General features: G+C 33.7%; 1 protein-coding gene across 7 annotated transcripts; it reads right to left on the reverse strand.

Annotated features, from left to right (window-relative positions):
- Positions 1–1,367: 1,367 nt before the first annotated feature.
- On the reverse strand, positions 1,368–18,665 carry LOC134279601 (salivary glue protein Sgs-3-like). Of its 7 annotated transcripts, none has more exons than XM_062762016.1 (3): positions 18,439–18,665; positions 17,482–17,526; positions 1,368–3,955 (listed from the first exon to the last, which is right to left on the reverse strand). In XM_062762016.1, the coding sequence occupies exons 1-3, from the start codon at positions 18,442–18,444 to the stop codon at positions 2,792–2,794; spliced, it is 1,215 nt and encodes a 404-aa protein (XP_062618000.1). In that variant the 5' UTR covers positions 18,445–18,665; the 3' UTR covers positions 1,368–2,791. The 7 variants fall into 7 exon arrangements, with proteins under 7 accessions (XP_062618000.1, XP_062618005.1, XP_062618003.1 ...); XM_062762021.1 differs by having other exon boundaries at positions 18,493–18,664; XM_062762019.1 differs by having other exon boundaries at positions 18,447–18,664.
- Between the last annotated feature and the right edge of the window lie 205 nt (positions 18,666–18,870).

Below are 18,870 nucleotides of genomic sequence, written 5' to 3' on the forward strand. Positions count from 1 at the left end.
GACAGGAGATACTCACTCCTCCATGACACCTGATTCAAACCCTGATGTTTAAGAGGTCTGTGCTTGCTATGCTCCAGTTTTGTTCTGTTTCAATGGAATTTATAGCTTGAATACTATTTTCATTTGTCTTGAATGCAAAAGTAGGTCTGTTTATAACTGGGCATGTTTAGTACATAATTTGAAAATTTGATCTCCAAAACATTTATAGATTTTGTCAATCAGAAACTCAATCATCTTTTATTTTCTACCTTGGAGCACTTTTGTGTACATTAAGAATTTGAACAAAACAATTCTACAGACGACAAATGATCACGAATGTAAAATTACCAATTCAACTTTTATTGAAAAAAGAAGTTGTCTTTGATGTTACAAAAAGCCTAAAATTAAATTTTCGAAGGAATAGTTGTAGTGTGTTGAAAGGACACAAGATTTGATGCTATTTGTTTTGGTAAAAATTTTTATTATACTTCTGTTAAAATGTTTCCTATATGAAGTTCAGAAGGTAAAATAGCTATCTTTTATAGTTCAAGCATAGCAAAGCTATACCCCGGGGTATAGTTTTTGCTATCCACCCTCGAAAAATTTTCATGCAATTTTTGCCTCCAATTTTGATTTCCAGCCTTAAATCTATCGAATGGTGATGTCAAATGACTTCAGTAGCATTGTGACGTCATCAGGATTTCAGATTATTCTTGCAGTATTATCTTACTCCAAAGAAATTCAAACCGCAGAAATTATATTATACATCAGTATAATAAAACGCTTATCCACTGGATGTGAGTAGGATAGCTTTTTTATCAAACCCTTGACAGAAACTATTCCCCTCGGGCAAGCCCTCGGGGAATAGTTCTCTGTCGCGGGTTTGATAAAAGAGCTATCCCACTCAAACCCAGTGGATAAGTGTATATTATTTCAATTTTTCTAAAAGTTCATTTAAGTTAAATATGTATCCACATCTGATTGACACAGTTACTCCTGTAAGTTGAACAGTGCTCCTGAAGTTTATCCTTCATTGTTGTTATATTGGAGAAGAGTAAAGAAGGAGACTTGGTTGAACAATGACTGGAACCCTCTATGTATCTTTGTTAGAATTTTATGTAGTTAAGGAATCCGGTAAAGGTATGGTAATTCAAAGTTAATTTTTAGAAAAAAAAGTGGAATATTTAAAAGCGATATGTTTTATTTTTAAGAATATCAACCTTAGAAAAGAAACTACAGAATCGTTCCGTTTAAAAGTTTTTGTGAACTATTACATTCTATGTATCAGATATCATATCATTTAAATGTTTGAAAGAAAAGAGAATAGATATTTTGTTTTGACGATAGGAAAACAGTAATTTTTAGAAACGTAAATAAAAATGTTTAGATAATAAATAAATATTTTTTATTGATTAGAATAATAACATAGACTAAAACAACACTAATACCAACAAGGTTCTAGGCCAGCTAGATATGTAATGTACTCGTCTGGGGTTTGGCACGTAAACTCAACAAAACTTATCACAGATCACGTGATCGCTTCCTCTTTTTAAGTCCTATTGGATGCTATCTTGATTTCAACGATCCACTCGACTACTCTCGGCATTCGTCCACTGCAACGTTCCATCGAACAAGGTCACCGTTTCGAAACCTTAAGAGAAATATAATGCGCTGTTTACAACAGCATTGTTCTTATAAATCCCTTAAGCAAACACCAAATAGATCTGGGCATTTATTAAACAGGATGTGCAATGCACAACAGTATTTGTACAAAATGCACAATACGTGAAACTGACAAGCGACGAAAAAAGCAATAGCATATTTCACCGACTGACACCATTTTACAACACTATCCGGGACGTTACTCTCGCGTTGTTGGGATTTCTTTTTTAGCCCAGAGCCAATAGTTCACTACTGCACATCTGACGTTGATGCAGTGTAATCAGCCGTCGTCTGGGAGTCGGGTAACATCTCCCCTGCAACTGTAGGGCTTATCCCGGGGGTGTCAGCGATTTTGTCCGGAGCATGAGAACTTGTTGGTATATCTTTGTCCTTTTCATTATCCACAGGTTTGATCTTGTGCATATGTTGGTCTAACTGTTTTAAGTCATTCACATTGTCAGGAATAATGACATCGAAATTTGAATCCTTACCCGGGGTCACTGCGTTCGATGAATCCGGTTCCGTGAAAACAGATTTGATGATTTTCTTCAGACTGCTAGCGAACTCTTTTGTCAACCTGTTGGTAAGTGTGGTAATTTTATCGTAAAGTTTGTTTTCGGACTGAGGAGGTTCTGCAGTACCAGATGTGGAGTTACGCTTGGAATCGCTTTCTGCCTTCTCTGGTGGTAAAGTGTTAATCAAAGATACTTTCGATTTATCTAAAGCCTTTTCTACAACCTTTACGACGTTGTTTATAATGGATTTTGATTGCTGTGTTGAAACTGGAAGGTTTGAAGTTTCTGGAACAGTCGTAGAACTTAAAAGATCTTTTCTTCCTCTTACTTGGGGTTTTCCCCCCACCAGTTCACGAAAAGCGATTTTATTATCCACAATCTTTGTTTCAGGCAATGGAGAACTAAATTTTTTGTCTGAGTCTTGCTTAAGTTCTGCGTTGCTCAATACTTGTGAAGCTGTTGTTGACACTTGCGATTCTACAGCAGAAGACAGTTTATCTTGTGATAAATCTTGCTTTGTAGTTCCTAACAACTGAGGTTGGTTTTCAACAGTTAAGGTGTTACTTAATTTCTCTGAGTTTGTATTTTCTTTTTTATTGTTAATAAGAGGAAGTTCCGGCACTGACACACTTCTGTCAGGAGTCCCAACAATCTTCGGGAAAAGTAAAGACCCTAAAGTAGTATGTGATACTGTTTTTTTTTACCAAGGATTCAATTGTTTCTGATTTAGAGGGAATATTTGTTTCGAGAATATTTTGTTTTTCTTCCTTTTTGGTTGACAAACTCTCTGTTGACGAAATTAACGAAGGCAACAACGTTGGATTAGATTGGCCTGTTTTTAATTTAGAGTTGCTCGTTACGTGTGTGATGGGTTTAGAATCGGTTGCTTCTGTATTACTGTTCTGGTCAGGAATTTGAAGAACAGAGGGTGTTGTTTGAGCCGGAACAGCCGCAGAAGGCGAATTGTTTTTATTTGTATTGATGTTGGAGTCGGCCTCAGAGGTATTCTGCATTACAAATAGATCTTTTGCGAATTCTGTAGTCGTTTCATACTCATTTGCTTTTCCTTCGGTCGTTTGTTCTTCAGAGAACACGCTGTAGCTTTCAGCGGTGCTTGCTGGAATATCACCAGCAGAAGTCGTCACTTCGTCGCTGTTTTCTGTAGATGTCGCCGGGGCTTCAGATGCGTCTGTGGTAGTTGTTTTGGCGGTGGTTGTCTCAGCTGTTGTAGTGGTAGTGGTGGTGGTGGTACTCGCAGTGGTTGTCGTTGATGGTACTGTTAAAGTTGTCGGTCTTTCTGTCGTGGTGACGGTAGTAGATGGGGTTGTTTTGACGATGTTTGTGTCCTGTTTCGGATTTGATTTTCCAACCTCATCTTTATAAGTTTTAGTTGGGCTTTCATCCCCGATATTATTGGTAAATTTCGAATCAGATCGGGGTAACGCTAAACTCTTAAACAATGAAAGAAGTAGAAGGTTCCTGTGTTTCCTCTTTGGTTTCTTATTTGCTGACTGACTTGATTTTCCCTCATCTGGGTTGATCAGTTTCTGGCAATGCTCTCCTTCGTAATTTGGCGGACATTTGCATCTCCCAGTATTACTGCAGGGAGAGGTTTCCACACAAGTTCCACCGTTTTTACATATGTCACTAAATATTTCACAATATCCACGGCACGTGGACGGATTGTCAGGGTTGGATACATTTGCCAAACATAATCCAAGGAATAATCCAAGAAGAACAAAATATATCAGTTTTATTTCCATGGTGCACAGAATGCCATCACGTGGTAACATCATAATCTGTTAAAAAAAGAAATGTAATTCTTATTAAAGGCGTTTTTTCAATCTAAACGTTCCAGTTTGTTAAATAAGTAATATATATACAGTCTCTGCCAAACTAAAACAATGTATGGATGAGATCATTCCTTACGAAGATTGAAGTTGTCATTTTAAAGGAATGCTTATTGAGGGAAGACGCGTGGAGACTAATGAACGTTCACCTATCCTAACATAGACAGTCTACTTATTTATAAACTCTATATGAACGTGGGTCTTGATGACAACAAATTGTAATTAATATGTTAACACAAAATAATTATTCAGTATTGTTATTTACTCATATGTACAGACAATTACTAGGGACTCCGGGTCACTAGTGATGTGAGGAAAAAGGTAAAGAAAAAAATATTCCCCGATAAAGCAATCGGATGATTTCGACTAATGAAAAATGTGCTGGTCAGGGTGCGCATGTTTTGATGACGTCTCGTCTAGATTTTATGACGTTTTTTCAAAACCATAGGTAATGATTAATTCCGATCTATCCCTAAAACACTTGTATAAAACAAACATTTTTAACGTAAAGCTGACTTTTAATGAAATTCATTTAAAATTTGTTGTGCAAGCAGCAGTGAAATGGAAGACTGGATACAAAAGCAATGTAAAGTCTACCAAAACAGAAGAGGATGACGTGGAAAAAACATCACAGTAATAAGTAGAAGTACTCTACAGTTCTAGTTGACGCAAAATGTAAACACTGGCCATTGGTGACAGACTGTGACGTCACGGAGACACTTTGTAAAAATAGCTGTATAAGCAGCGCCAGAAGGCAGAAAAATGTATAGTGTATTTATATCGCAGATCATTTTTAATTTTCCAGACAAGAATGCACATCAGTACGAGAAATCTTATTCTGACAAGCATATTATATTTATTACCGGTGTGATAGGACGGGGACGTGAACACAAATCTCGTGATACATAACTAACGCACTTCTACAAAACGCGGAATTTATTATTTAAGTTTTCAGTGTCCACGATTATTCTTAATATATGCTCTAAATATAGAAATAAATGAATTAAGACATAATAAAAAAATAATTACCTAATCTTATACGAGGATAATATTTTTTTTCTGTAACTAAAGCATTTGTTAAGTTGTCTGGAAGATGTCACAATCAGTACATAATAATTAATTAATTAATAGAAACCAGGAAATGGAGAGGGAATACGTGGACTTACAGATATTACAGCATACAGAAGATTACAGATAATGGCGGTAAATTTATAAAATCTAAATAAAAAGAACAGGCAAAAAGGTATACACATGGACACACACATATATATGTAATTTAGAATATTTAAGACAACTCGTTAATAAACGATTTATTTTTGCAATAAAAATTCTAGATTAATTTTTTCCCCAAAAAACTGAAAATGCTCTCTCTTGACCTGACAGAATTGGAATAAAGAATTTTGCCTTTGATATAAATCTGGTGACCTCTGACCATCAGTAGAATGAAAGAATTCGGAATCACGCCTGTATGTCATTGTACGCTTTTTTCTCCTTTGTAAAAGAGCATAAGAAACGTCTAAAGCGCGCAATTTCAATATATAACAAAAACAAATATGGGCGTTTTTCAACTGTGCTGCTTAATTTCTCCATAAATTAACATAACAATTAGAATAAAATAGCATATTTTTATCTCTCGGTACAAAAGTTGTTGAAATTAAAAGTAATGCTAAATACTTGAAATTTAAAAGTACTGATAAAACACTCACAGTTTGTAACTTAATTCCAGGTATGATTATTAATTAGTATACTTTTGGTCTTTTTTAGTACTTATCAGCCTCAGACATAAGGAACCAATTTGTACCAAAGAAACACAGACTCTCAGTCAAGCAAAGTTTGACAGCGGAGCTAATTTATAGATTCTCTTGAGGAAAAATATTGAACATAATCTACAATTTAAATGATTGTTTTAGGGCAGTAACTAACATCCAGAATTTACAATAAAAACTGTCCCGAAAGTGGTAAATCAATCTGTGTAAAATCTGTTTTCGGTAAATGGTGATAGAATATGATGATATAAAATATGTTGACCTTCCATTATTTCCACTGTTTGTTAGTATGATAACTTGTTACATACGCTCAGCTTCATGTTGTGTAAAGACATTTCGTCAATGAATCGTAGTAAATGACACTGTTCACTAATCAAAGCTTTAACGTTTTATTGCTAAAAACAAATAAGATTTAAAATGAGCCCCAAAACATGAGTAATACAAGTTAGAGTTTAGTAGGACAAATGAGGATAAACTTAAAGCACTATCAAGTTTCCCAAAACAAAACAGTAATGAATAAAATATTAATTAATAAGCAGTGTATAGCAAGTACGAGAGCAAATTAATATGTGAGAAAAATATCGTGTAAAATGCTTTGATTGAAAATAAATGTGTGTAAGAAATATCTTTCGAATTCCGGGTGTGACTAAAGATGGATATGAATAGGAAGATACATAAGGAACAAGCTACACAGTATTTTTAAAGCTTTGAAATGATGGGAATTTTAAATAATAATAACTTTTTAAAATTTTGGTTTTAGATATAATTGATGAGGCATTTTTTGAAATTAAACTATCCATCCCTTTTTCTCTCAATCTTAATCTCAAGAAACCAATGAAGATTTTGTACTAGATATAAGATCAAAAGAAATCGAAAAAAAAATTCATCAAAATTAATGCCATTTTTTAAAGATCAAGGAATGCTTTAACGTATTTTTAACCATTCTTTCAAATTATGCACATTTTATTCCGATAAGTGTGTAATTGTTTAGGAATTCTAGACTAAAAAATGTAGTCCAACTACTTAAAATACACAACTGTGGTTATCTTGGAAATTTTAATTATTTGGATTTCTGACTCATTTCCAGACATAGAAATCCTGAGAAGATTTTTGACATTATGGTGAAGATAATTCTGACAGTTAATGATCTTTTGTGATTGATTATAACTCCTACAACTAATTAACACCTAATTAAACGCTTTTGAGCTTTTTAAAAATTGATTTTTTTTTAAATTTTACATCGTGAGAGTTGACTGACTAAAAATGAACAACCGAGAGAAGTATTCAGCAATATAATTAATGGGAAAATTTCTTGTTTTTAATAAAATTTAAGTTTCTTTAAATAAATTCAGTTGCAGAAACTTACTTTTTAAATTGAAGAATCGATAAATCTATAAAAAAGGATTAAGTTTACAGTTTTTTAAAACTAAGAAGATCATAATAAAAATGTAATACATGGATGTATACTTAATAAACTCAATAGAAATGAAAATAGAATATTATTGGATTCATTTAGCATTTAATTATGAGTTACAGTACTCCATTTATTCCGTTTTTAGATACTAACTTGCAAAGAATATTTCGTTTGACCAAATGACAGAGATAACATGATTAAAACAAAACTGTCATAAAGGCAGTCTGTACTCATAAAAACGTACTAACCTCAGAGCTTCACTTAATGCAATTTATAACAATTGTCCACTTTTCCCTGATACTGGGGAAGGATAACGCATTGTATCGCATATGATACAACAGTATATGACACTCGATCACTTTATACAATGCCATTTAGTACTTCAAAATTGCTGAATCATTTCTAGAGCAAGTTGTGAAAAAGTGAAAATAACAAACTATGATCGATCTAAAAAAAAAAACTTAAAACAATACAAATAGGTGAACAGAGCATAACATATGGTCCTTTAGAAATTGCAGAGGTGGAAAAGGGTGCACAGGGATAAGTAAGCAACCTCTGTTGACCGGTCACATCCTTATGGGATTGATCGATGAAGGGGAAATTCCATAATTAAATGTAGTATAAAAACAAGGTCCTAACAATTAGTATGAAACACGTCAGCCAAAATACGGTCCAATGCTAGGTTGTTCTTGTTAACAAGGTCAATATATCGCCTATAAAAATTTAAGAATGTTGATGTTAAACGTAGTTGTTGTTATCCCCGTAACACAAACTTATCTGTAAGTAGTCAGTCTCATTTGAAAAAAAAACCCGCCGTCCTTAGACCATGGTCTGGAGTATCAAAAAATTTGAGAGATTCAAAGACAAAATGCAGGTGAGAGCAGATAAGGAAAATAGACTATGGAAAAGCTGAAGTCATCTCATTTGTTCTACAGCTCAGTGGATGGTTGGCCTTTCTCGATTATAACCAGTAAAACATTCAAATTATGGAACAGGTATTGCAGATTCAAAACGGTTTGCAATATCTCGAGTTGTCATATCAATGGAGTTAACAAATGTTTATGGATAAAACCTCCCTTTACGGTGGGTGTGACCGGTCAGCAGGGGATGCTCACTATTCCATGGCACCTGATCCCACCTCTTATGTTTTAGAGGTCCGTGTTTATTCTGCTACTATTTTGTATTGTTTTATGTACTTTGATATTAAATACTGTTCGTTATCTCAATATCTTTTACTTGATACATTTTTAAATGTTATTTTATCTTGATAAAAAGCACATGGCGGGTCAGCAGGGGATGCTCACTCTTCCATGACACCTGATCCAACCTCTGATATTCTGGAGGTCTGTGTTCGCTCTGCTCCTATTTTGTTTTGTTTTGTGGACTTTTAATCTTGATTACTGTTCGTTAACTCCATATGTTTCATTTCAAAAGTAGATAAAAGGCAAATGATTGTAATTCTATAGTACAAATGTCCTCCCTTGTCTTTGATTACAGTATTTCAGACCATAATTTAAAATCTTGCAAATGCTGCAAGGTTGAATCATCCCTGCGCCAACCACAGTTATATAAAATATTTAAGAAAAGAAATCAAAAACTTCTTTTGGCTTAAGTTTGAGTAATGTATATATGTAAGCAGGCGACAGCAGTGAGTGGGAGGGGGTCGATCTTTAAACACCCCATAGACATCGGGGAGCCCAGCAAATTTTTACAAGTGCTTCATTAGCACTTTAATTGATCTGCATAAATTTGTGGAGAGCGTGTACATAAGTGAATAATAAGAGACATCTGAATAACACAATGCATGATTATTTGGTGTGAGTCATTTCAAGGAAATCATTTATACTATTCATTATTATTTAATAAATTTTCATTGCAATATAGAAAACGATCAGTCAAAAAGTCAACAATATAAATGTAATCGATGTTCAATGCCCTTTTCATATGTTTTTTGCTCTTTAAGAAAAAAATGCCTTATTTGTAAGTTTTCTTTTTAAATCGATCATTCTTTGTTATGTTCACCTTTTTCATTCACTATAATTTTATAGTAATAATAAAAAACATTTTGCCGTCGTGAGATTTGTTTTTTTAGTTTATTTAACTCATACTGAAATTGTCTCAAGAAATCTATGGTTATTAAAGAAATACATTGTGTTGAAATAATTGTAACTATATCTTTCTTCTTGAATACTCATAATATCTGTTATTTTCACCATAACTAATTCCAAACTCGTTAAAATTAGAGACTTATTGATAGATATATTAAATATTGTTTATTCAAGTGTGGAATAATTTGATGATTTTAATGGATATATGTTAGTTTAGAGAAATTGCTTTTCAAATGTTTAATAAGTACAGATTAAATATACATTACGTTAACATATTGTTAAATTGTTAAACGTATTGTTAAATATGTAAATTTTTGAAGGGTTGTTGTAAATGGAACTTGAATGTTGCTTTATAGTTTGCAATGCTTTGTTAAATACGTTTCTTGCATTTGTTATTGATAAAGGTTATAATTATGATGTCAATTTTTGATAAACTTTATGTTTCTTATCCTCACTTATTTCATGATTGTGCATACAGGTTTTCCAAGATGATATTTACGAGATGGCTGTGTTATCTGTGTTGTTTTGAGAAATTAGATCTACCAACAATTTGTCGAAATTTCCTTGAGTAAATTTGCGCCCTGTTATCAGCAAACCTATTGTTGTATTTTATATAGTGACACATATGTATAAAATAAACAGAATTCAAGATCAAAAGTCCATAAAATAATACAAAATAGGAACAGAGCAAACACGAACGTCCAAAACATCAGAGGTGGGATCAGGTGCCATGGAGGAGTGAGCATCCCTTGCCGACCAGTCACACCCATCGTGTGCAGAACAGAACAAAATTTATTTTAAAACTATACAAGAAAAGAAAAAAACCACATCTTTCTTCTGGCCTTCAACTCGTCAATAAGATATATCAACGACGTATTATCAAATAATTTAATTTTAGTTGTAACACGTCATTTGATTGGTTAATCAGATTTATCCATATTGTGTAACATAACTTGCCTACGTCACAATGAGATAACGTCAAAAACGTATTACTCCGCTTGACGTTAACTTTTAAAATATGCTATATTTGAAGCCTTTTTCCGAAGGAAAAAATGGAAAAATTGTCTCATGTCTACATTGAAATTAAATTATAAGGAATGAAGCTTATTTCAACTTATATGTTATACGATATAACATAACTTGGGGCAGTTTACGCTCTTTTATAAACCGCTTCGCGGTTTATAAAGCGTAAACTGCCCCAAGTTATGTTATATCGTATAACATAAGTTGAAATAAGCTTCATTCCTTAATTAGAAATCATTACTTTAATCGATATGTTAAGGTCAAGATCTAGTAAACGACTTTAGACTTAGTCTTTTTGGCGCCAGGTCAATTATGACGTCATTATTGATTTAAGCTTAAATTTTCCCGTACTTTAAGGATATAATAGAATTATGTAGAAAATGAAGCATTTTCATTGTATTCAATTTGAAATCATGTCAAAATTAATCCCGATATCTTTATTCAACTTGATATCATTATGAAGTAAAGGTTAAGAAGAAACGAAAACCCCCGTTTTGTAACCTGTACTGTAGACAATACAAATATACTAGTCAAAATTTCTAACGCCCCAGACGATATTTTAAAAGCATTACCTTTAAACGCAATTATGTTGACTAAACCTTTATGAAAGATGAAGGAAAAATAAATAAACAAATAAATTTCATTTTATTCTATCAAAATGTATTGCTATGCTTGATGAAAATTAAGATCCGGTATAGGTACCCTGCAATTCAAAATTCTCAACATTCAGTACCGAGTATGTCCCCCATTTGCACGAAAGACAGCAAGACATCTGCTTCTTACAGAGTTCACATAATTGTGCAGAAATCTTTGAGAGAGGTTATTCCATGTGTTAACAAGATCCCTCCTCAGTACCGCCAAATCCTTCTGCTGGGGAATCTGTCTTATCCTTCTGTCTAGCTCGTCCCACACATGTTCAATAGGATTGAAATCCGGACTACATGGGGGCCAGTCGAGTAAACGGATGTTGTGTCCCTGAAACATCTGCTGTGTAGTTCTTGCTGTGTGGGGAGTGCATGGCGTTGTCCTGCATCATTCCTCTATTGGCTCTGATGTGAGGAATTGCTTCCGGCTGAAGGATGTCGTTCTGATACCGAGCAGATTTCAGGTTTCCTCGGATTGGAAGTATCCTGGTTTTCGTGTGTAACAACACACCCGCCCATACCATTATCGATCCACCACCAAACACCACACAGGCGTCAGTGTACCGCTCACCCTTCTTCGATACACCTGGCTTCGTCTGTCAGATCGTCGCAAGTTGAACCTGGACTCGTCCTTAAAGAGTACACGGCCCCAGTCTGCCCTTGTTAAATTGAGGTGGCGCCTTGCCCGAGCCAAACGGAGCTGCCTGTGCCTGTCCGACAAAACTAAGCCTACATGTGATCTTCTGGCACGCAGTCCACCCTCCCTTAGTCTGTTGCGCACAGTTTGGTCACTCAGAAGTCTGTCATGCGTTCCCATTGTTTGTCGCGCCGTTGTGCGTGCTGTACGGTGTATGTTCCTAAGATGCGCAACCCTAATGTAGTTGTCCTGTTGGCGTGTCGTCACTCGACGTTTCGGTCTTCGGGGTAGATCATCTGTACTTTAAGTTTGATTGAATTTTCGGACTAGCCTTAGTATGGTTTTATGGTCTCGGTTGAAAGTTCTAGCAACCTGAAAAGTTTTAATCAATTTATTTAGCTTTTTTGTAAGTTTTTAAATGTTGGAAGAAAAAAAAATTGTACAAAGCGAAAAGAAACACACCTCCCGTGAACTGCTCCCAGCTTGGACCATGCCAACTGCTCTTGTGCGTTCTTGTGCACACATGCGTCGCATTTTCTCCCAAACTTAAACTGTTTTTTAAGATGCTCTTGAGACAGAGAACACGTGGAAAAAACCGTTTTGAAAAACACACCCGAAAACCATTTTTAACTCGTACTTCACGCTTTTCAACAAAAGCGGTCACGGCTGAATAATTTCTAATTGAATTCGATTTTTTTTCAATCGCAGACATGAAAGGGTACATACAGCAGACAATGTTTTAAGGACTTTAATATTAACATAACGGTTCCTTCAATTTTCAAAAAATAAAAGTGGGGCGTTAGAAATTTTGACAAGTATACATTTTATTTTATCTGAGAAGAAAAAAAAGTCTGAAATTTATACCTAACTTTCTTCATTATCATTTAAAATTACAGTTGAAAATATGTTTTTTCGTCTAGTTTATCAAAAACGTATGTCCCAAAACACCTTATTTTACCAAGCTATATTTGTAAAGGATCATTAAAAGAATCCGTTTTTCAAATTAAAAAAAATCTTTCGGCACATTTACTAGATCTTGATCTTAACTCGATAAATTTCAGAGAAAATTTAAAATAATAGATCTCAAAGGGTTTACACATCTTTTTCATGAATGTAAACCCTGAAACACACATGAAAAACTGTTAATTAGTTGAACATTTTTCCAAATGAGATGTTAATACTAACCTAAAACAAAACTTTATAACAAATGTGATGATTTAATTTTATATTGCCAACTTCGATTCTAATAGCAGCATACCCTATTTCCTGCTTATCTAGGGGATTGATACGCTAAATCAAACTCTATATTTCAACAATGTTTTAAATAATGTCAACTATTGAAAAAAGAATGACAGCACGTTAAATAAAAGTCAATATTTCGCGCGTTCTATGGTTTATACAGTGACCTTGTCAGTAAAAACAATTCATCATTAAATCGAAAGGTGACTAATACATGTAGTTTTCATACCAATTATTAGACCATTATTTACACACTGAATTGTCGACGGATTTTTCCGACAATGACACATGGCCCACGGAGGGTGTGACCGATCAGCAGTGGGTGCTCACTCTTCCATGGCACATGATCACATCTCAGATCTGATGTTTTAGAAATCTGAGTTTGCTCTGCTCCAAAACTTAAATTGTTTAATGGACTTTTGAGCTTGAATACTCTTCATTATATCTCCATATATTTCATTGTTCGAGTGTTAATGGTGACAATATTATTTGGAATTGTATAGAAAAGTTGATTTAAAGAAGTTTTTAAAAAATCGTTTTAAGTCAGCATTTCATAAGTTTTAGGTAGTTTTAAAAAAAATCTTTTTATTAGGTCGTTATGTTGGCTGAAGTTTTTCATACCAATGGTTAGACCCCAATTTTTACTGAATCTGATAACGGGTTGTTCCGTGTGCCTAATCAATGCATAGGTTCACGGTGGGTATGAGACAGACTAACAAGGTAGGCATAATCTCCCTTTGCACCAGAACCCATCTCTGGAATTTTCAAAGGTCCGCGTTTATTTGCCCTTTATTAGAGTTTTATATTCTATGTAAATTTATTTGAGTTTGATCAGCTTATCTTCACATTTTTCATTAACCAGGGACATAATAAGCTTAAGTCAACTTGTAATGTTATTTGATGCAAATAGAAGGTTAAGAACTGTTGTCACATTTGTTTATATTTCAATTATTTAAAGTGTTTTATTCTCCAGAATATCATTTTTAAAAATATCTTTTTCGATTACTTTTTAGGCACCCCCTTATAAGTATTTAAGAATGTTCACTGTTTGATATTTTAACTTTTTTCATTTGATAAAAATTTTATTTGTTATGTTTATATGTAAGGTTAAGCATAAATATTTAATATTTACTAGTGCTTTATGCATTTCACTGTCTTACAATGTCAAAATAAGAATCTTACAGTTAAACTTCAATTCCCTTTGTACTTTTGAAATCATTATTATGAAGTTATTTTTGTAATTCATATGCTCAAAAGGTTTATATTTATACGGTTTCAAGTAATTAATGTCAATCATAAAAACATCTTGTATGGATTTCTTTTAGCTGATATGTATGTCAGCATTATAACTGAGAATAGACTTTAGAGTTTATTCTTCAGCATATCGTGTCATAAAAAGCTAGTCTGCTTTTTGCATTTTGTTTGCCTCAAATACCCTTTATGGTTCTTGATTGGTTTAGTGTATTGTTAAGTCTTTGAAATACAATCTTGAAGCTTTTGTTTTTGTCTATCCAACCAGATTTTTTTTAAATACACATTTTAGCAGGGATTCTACACATATTCAATTTCTTCTGAGTGGGTGTTTTTAAATATTTGCAAAAATTGGACATAAAAACTATATTAACAAGAAATCAATGAATACCTGCTATTAGACAAAATTTGTTTGATAGATAATAAATGAGTGATATAAAGTATGAAATCATATGTGAATGGTGAACTAATCATAAACTGATTTATCCTGGAAGGGATAACGAACAGTGATCGATATCAAACAATCTAAATCTAATACAAGTCTGTGAACAGGGCATAAAATGCGGATCTTAGGTAGTACCAATGAAGGATATGGAGATAACGAATAGTATTCAATATCAAAGTCTATAAAACAATACAAAATAGGAGCAGAGGAAACACGGACCTCCAAAACATCAAAGGTGGGATCAGGTGCCATGGAGGAGTAAGCATCCCCTTCCGACCGGTCACATTGACCGTGTGCTTCTTGCCATGATCGGGAAATAACAGAAAACCCCGTCGTCAATTCAGTGTATATATAAAGGACTAACGTCCAAAGATAGAATCAGCATCCCCTGTTGTGAATAATAAACTGCATAAGTAAGAGTAAATTACTCGTACTATTTTGGGTTATTGTTTTAAAATGGAGATATTGAAACAAGAAAATTAGCAGTCTCATTTAAAGTCATCAATTCGAAAGTTTTTTGGTCGATATAATGACCTTGTCCGCAAATACTACATATCATTAAGTCAAATACTGACTTACATTTTTCATACCAATTGTTAGACCATTATTTACACACTAGTTGACGATTGATTTTCCCGTTATTTCCCGATCAAGACAAGGAGCACAATGCGGGTGTGACTGGTCGGCAGGGGATGCTCAATCATCCATGACACTTGATCCTACGTCTGATCTTTCAGAGGTCCGTGTTTGCTCTGCTCCTATTTTGTAATGTTAAACGGACTTTTGAGCTTAAATACTGTTTGTTATCTCCACATATTTCATTATGAGGACTGTGCGTTAGTTATTCAATATAATAAATCTTTACAGTCCATTCTGACTTAAAGCTTAAACTGTACTCGAAATTTTGAATATGGCATGGAACACAAGTGCATATTGAGGTCTGCCATTCACTAGTGTGTATTATGGTGTAGCTTAAATCTATCACTAACTCAGACAGTTCTGGTGTATACTTCAAATCGATCAATGCACATTATTATATGATTGAATAATTTCCATCTCTCTGATTGGCTGAGATCCAACTATGTTAGAAAAATACTACGTTGTATTGACCTGCACGTGACGTTCCAGGTCAATACAAGGATTTATTTCCTTTACGTTGATCTAAAAATAGATCGAGATATTCCAAATTGATAAAAATTGATTTGGAAAGCCATTTAAACAAGTATAATTTTTTTTTTTCATTTGATGAAAACATAAGCGAATATACCGGTATATTTTCGGAGGAGGGTGGTAAGAGGGGATACAGGGACACTCCTCCAACACTTTCACTGAACAACAATTTTTACTTTATGGCAGTCAGTTTTCCCTGATGATGCTCCTTCCTTTAAAAATCTATCCTAGAAAAAAGACTGACATAATTTTTTTTTTCATGGCAACTAAAATTGATTAAAAAAAACTTTTAAAAAAATTAATACGACCTGTAAGGTTGATTAACATTTTAATTCTGCTTCTCTCATTGTATTTGGATAGGACTTAATTAAATGCAAACAAGTAATGGGTTTTATCATTTTATTAGTGAATCATATAATAAAACAATTATATCAATACAATGATTTAGCCATCTTCGAAGTACAATATTCACCTCGCCCTCCGGGCTCGGTGAATATTGTACTCCTCAGATGGCTAATTCATTGTATTGACCTCAAAACACAGCAATAATTGTATAATGTTATGTAAACCACAGTTTCCAGTAGACTGACCGCTAGACCATATGACACAATGTGGAAATATCGTTTTTAGTGTTTACAAAAAAAAAAAAAACTGCCGAGCACTCAATAAACTATATATGCATGCCATTCTGTAGCCTGCACTAATGACCTTCATGATAATTCCAGTGCAAAAGAGATCCTTTACAAAATTACTCAGAACATTGGCATTAACCACGATCCAAAAACTAAATAACGCATTCAGCTAACTCAACACGTAAACCGCAGTCTATCGTAGTTTAAACGCTGTTTTACATTTTATGACATAATTTTTCATCTTTTCAAATAAAAAATGCAAAGATAGTTAAAAACGTCGAATACTTTACGAGAATATTATACGTAATACTATTTAATTGAGTAGAAAAAGCCTAGAATCAAAGAATCGAAGAAAATAACACATGAAGAAAGATGATTGCCAATGACATCAAGATGAAAATCTTTCATAATAAGAATAAGATTCAGATATCTCCACATATTTCATTCAAAAGTACAGTGAACAGCTTGCAAATTGTAGAAATTTGTTAGAATAAAAGGTGTCACACTGTATTTAAATAAAACATTAACTTTGGACATTTTGATAAAAGAAAGTTTCAAAGTTGTGAAATAAGTTTGTGTACCTATGTTAAAAGTGGAAAAAAAAAATCATCTGCTTTACTCTACCAGAAATGAAGCAAATGGAGATAACGAACAAAAGAGATCAAAAGTCTGCAAAACAATACAAAATAGGAGCAGAGCAAACACGGACCTACAGAACATCAGAGGTGGGATCAGGTGGAATGGAGGGGTAAGCATCCCCTGCCGACCGGTCACGACGGGTTTTGTTTTTTTTTTAACTCAAATGCACATTTTTACTCTGACGTCACTTAGATCACAATGCATTCATTTTCAAGCTGAAAAATATCAGATTCGTTAAAGAATTCTAAAATAGAAAATTTAAAAACTAATGTGTCAATCAGGAAAAATTATTCCAAAAGAACATGTAATATTATGCATTCACTTTAGTAAATTAGAGTGAGAATTGGTCTTTATTAAAGAGTGAGGAATGAGGCTGACTACGACATTATGAAAAAGCACAAGAGAACGATAGATTTTGTACTATAGCTAATTCTCCCGTTAGGTATTTGAAGAAAGCAATGGATGCCCGATTATTATAAGCCTGCAACCCATTATTCTGGACCTTACCGTATCGTAGCCTTTGTCCTGCAATTTAGTTTCTTCTCTGTTTATCTTTAAAGGTAAATAAGTTCAATTTAAGCTAAACTTTTAATGAACTCTGTAGAAATTGATTATTATTTGCAATTAGCGAATTTGTTTTTTTTGGGGAAATAAATTCAATATTAACATGGCATGCCTAAAAATGCATATTTTTGATCAACCATCAGAATAAATATGAATTTGTGATTTAAATACATTGTTTAATATATTTGACCCACGGGAAGTAAACAGGAATTAGTTAACCGATTTTATACATTTATCAATTTTCTTATCGAATAAAATAGGTAATAATTCCTTATGTGAGAAATGGTTTCGCCGGGATCTTTTGAACAGTTTTGAAACATGCAGACTTATAAACTCAAACGAATTCACAGACTGGTCGTATAAGAAAAAGCGAGTCGTGATTTTAGAATATCGCTGCGGTGTACCGACAACGAGGTGTCATCGGAATGGTCCAAGCAGCAGATAGGGCTAAAGAATTACGCAATTAACACGAGAATAATGATGAGGCGTCACGAAGTTAGTGGTAATAATGATCGGATCGGACTAATTGGGGAGAATAACGCTTAAAGTATCAAAAAACTCTAATCCAAGATAACATTCCTAGCAAGGAGGATTACTAGACATATATCAACACACTAACACACATATGACATAGAATAATAATTTTCATATAAACTATATAAAAATTCTCCACATAAGTTCTTTTCCTTTAAGATTGAAAAGTAAAAGCTGTTGTGTTTATAAATTTAACAATTTAAAAGGAAAATTAAATTTTAAGAATCAAATCAAGTTTGATAAAAGAAAATGACTAAAATATTAATAAAAAAACTAAATCATATAAAACACAGACACACGTGTTAAAAAGAGGTTATCGGACCATAACCATGGAGACGGATGATGGACAATCAAAAATAGACATACCGACATACCAGGTTAATGACGAAGGCGAGGTCTAATAAAAACCATTCCGCGTACGCTAAATAAGTCCAAATCAGTTCAAAATTATCAGAAATTGAGGTACTGATCACATTTCAGAATAAATCCAGTAAAAGAAAATCACATTCTGTGGTAAGTCTTTTGTGTTTCCTCCTGTCTTTTTGACTTCGTGTCTCTTCAATGCCCGCGGCGGCTAATGAATGACAGGGAATGATAAATCAAGACGCACTGCTATCTGCATGTTTACGACTGCCGGCTCAAAACAATAGGGGGTGGGACCGACCCTCGCTGGAGAAGAGGCATATAAGGAATCATTGCAGACACCATGAAAATGCAGCAATTAAAGATATATTTTAGGAAATATATACTTAGAATATAATTTCATATGCAGCCGCCATATTAGAAGGAAGAAAAATA

Source organism: Saccostrea cucullata, unplaced genomic scaffold, assembly GCF_032062105.1.
Source record: "Saccostrea cucullata isolate Sc308-1 unplaced genomic scaffold, CSIRO_AGI_Scuc_v1 ctg353, whole genome shotgun sequence".
NCBI classification, from domain to species: Eukaryota; Metazoa; Mollusca; class Bivalvia; order Ostreida; family Ostreidae; genus Saccostrea; species Saccostrea cuccullata.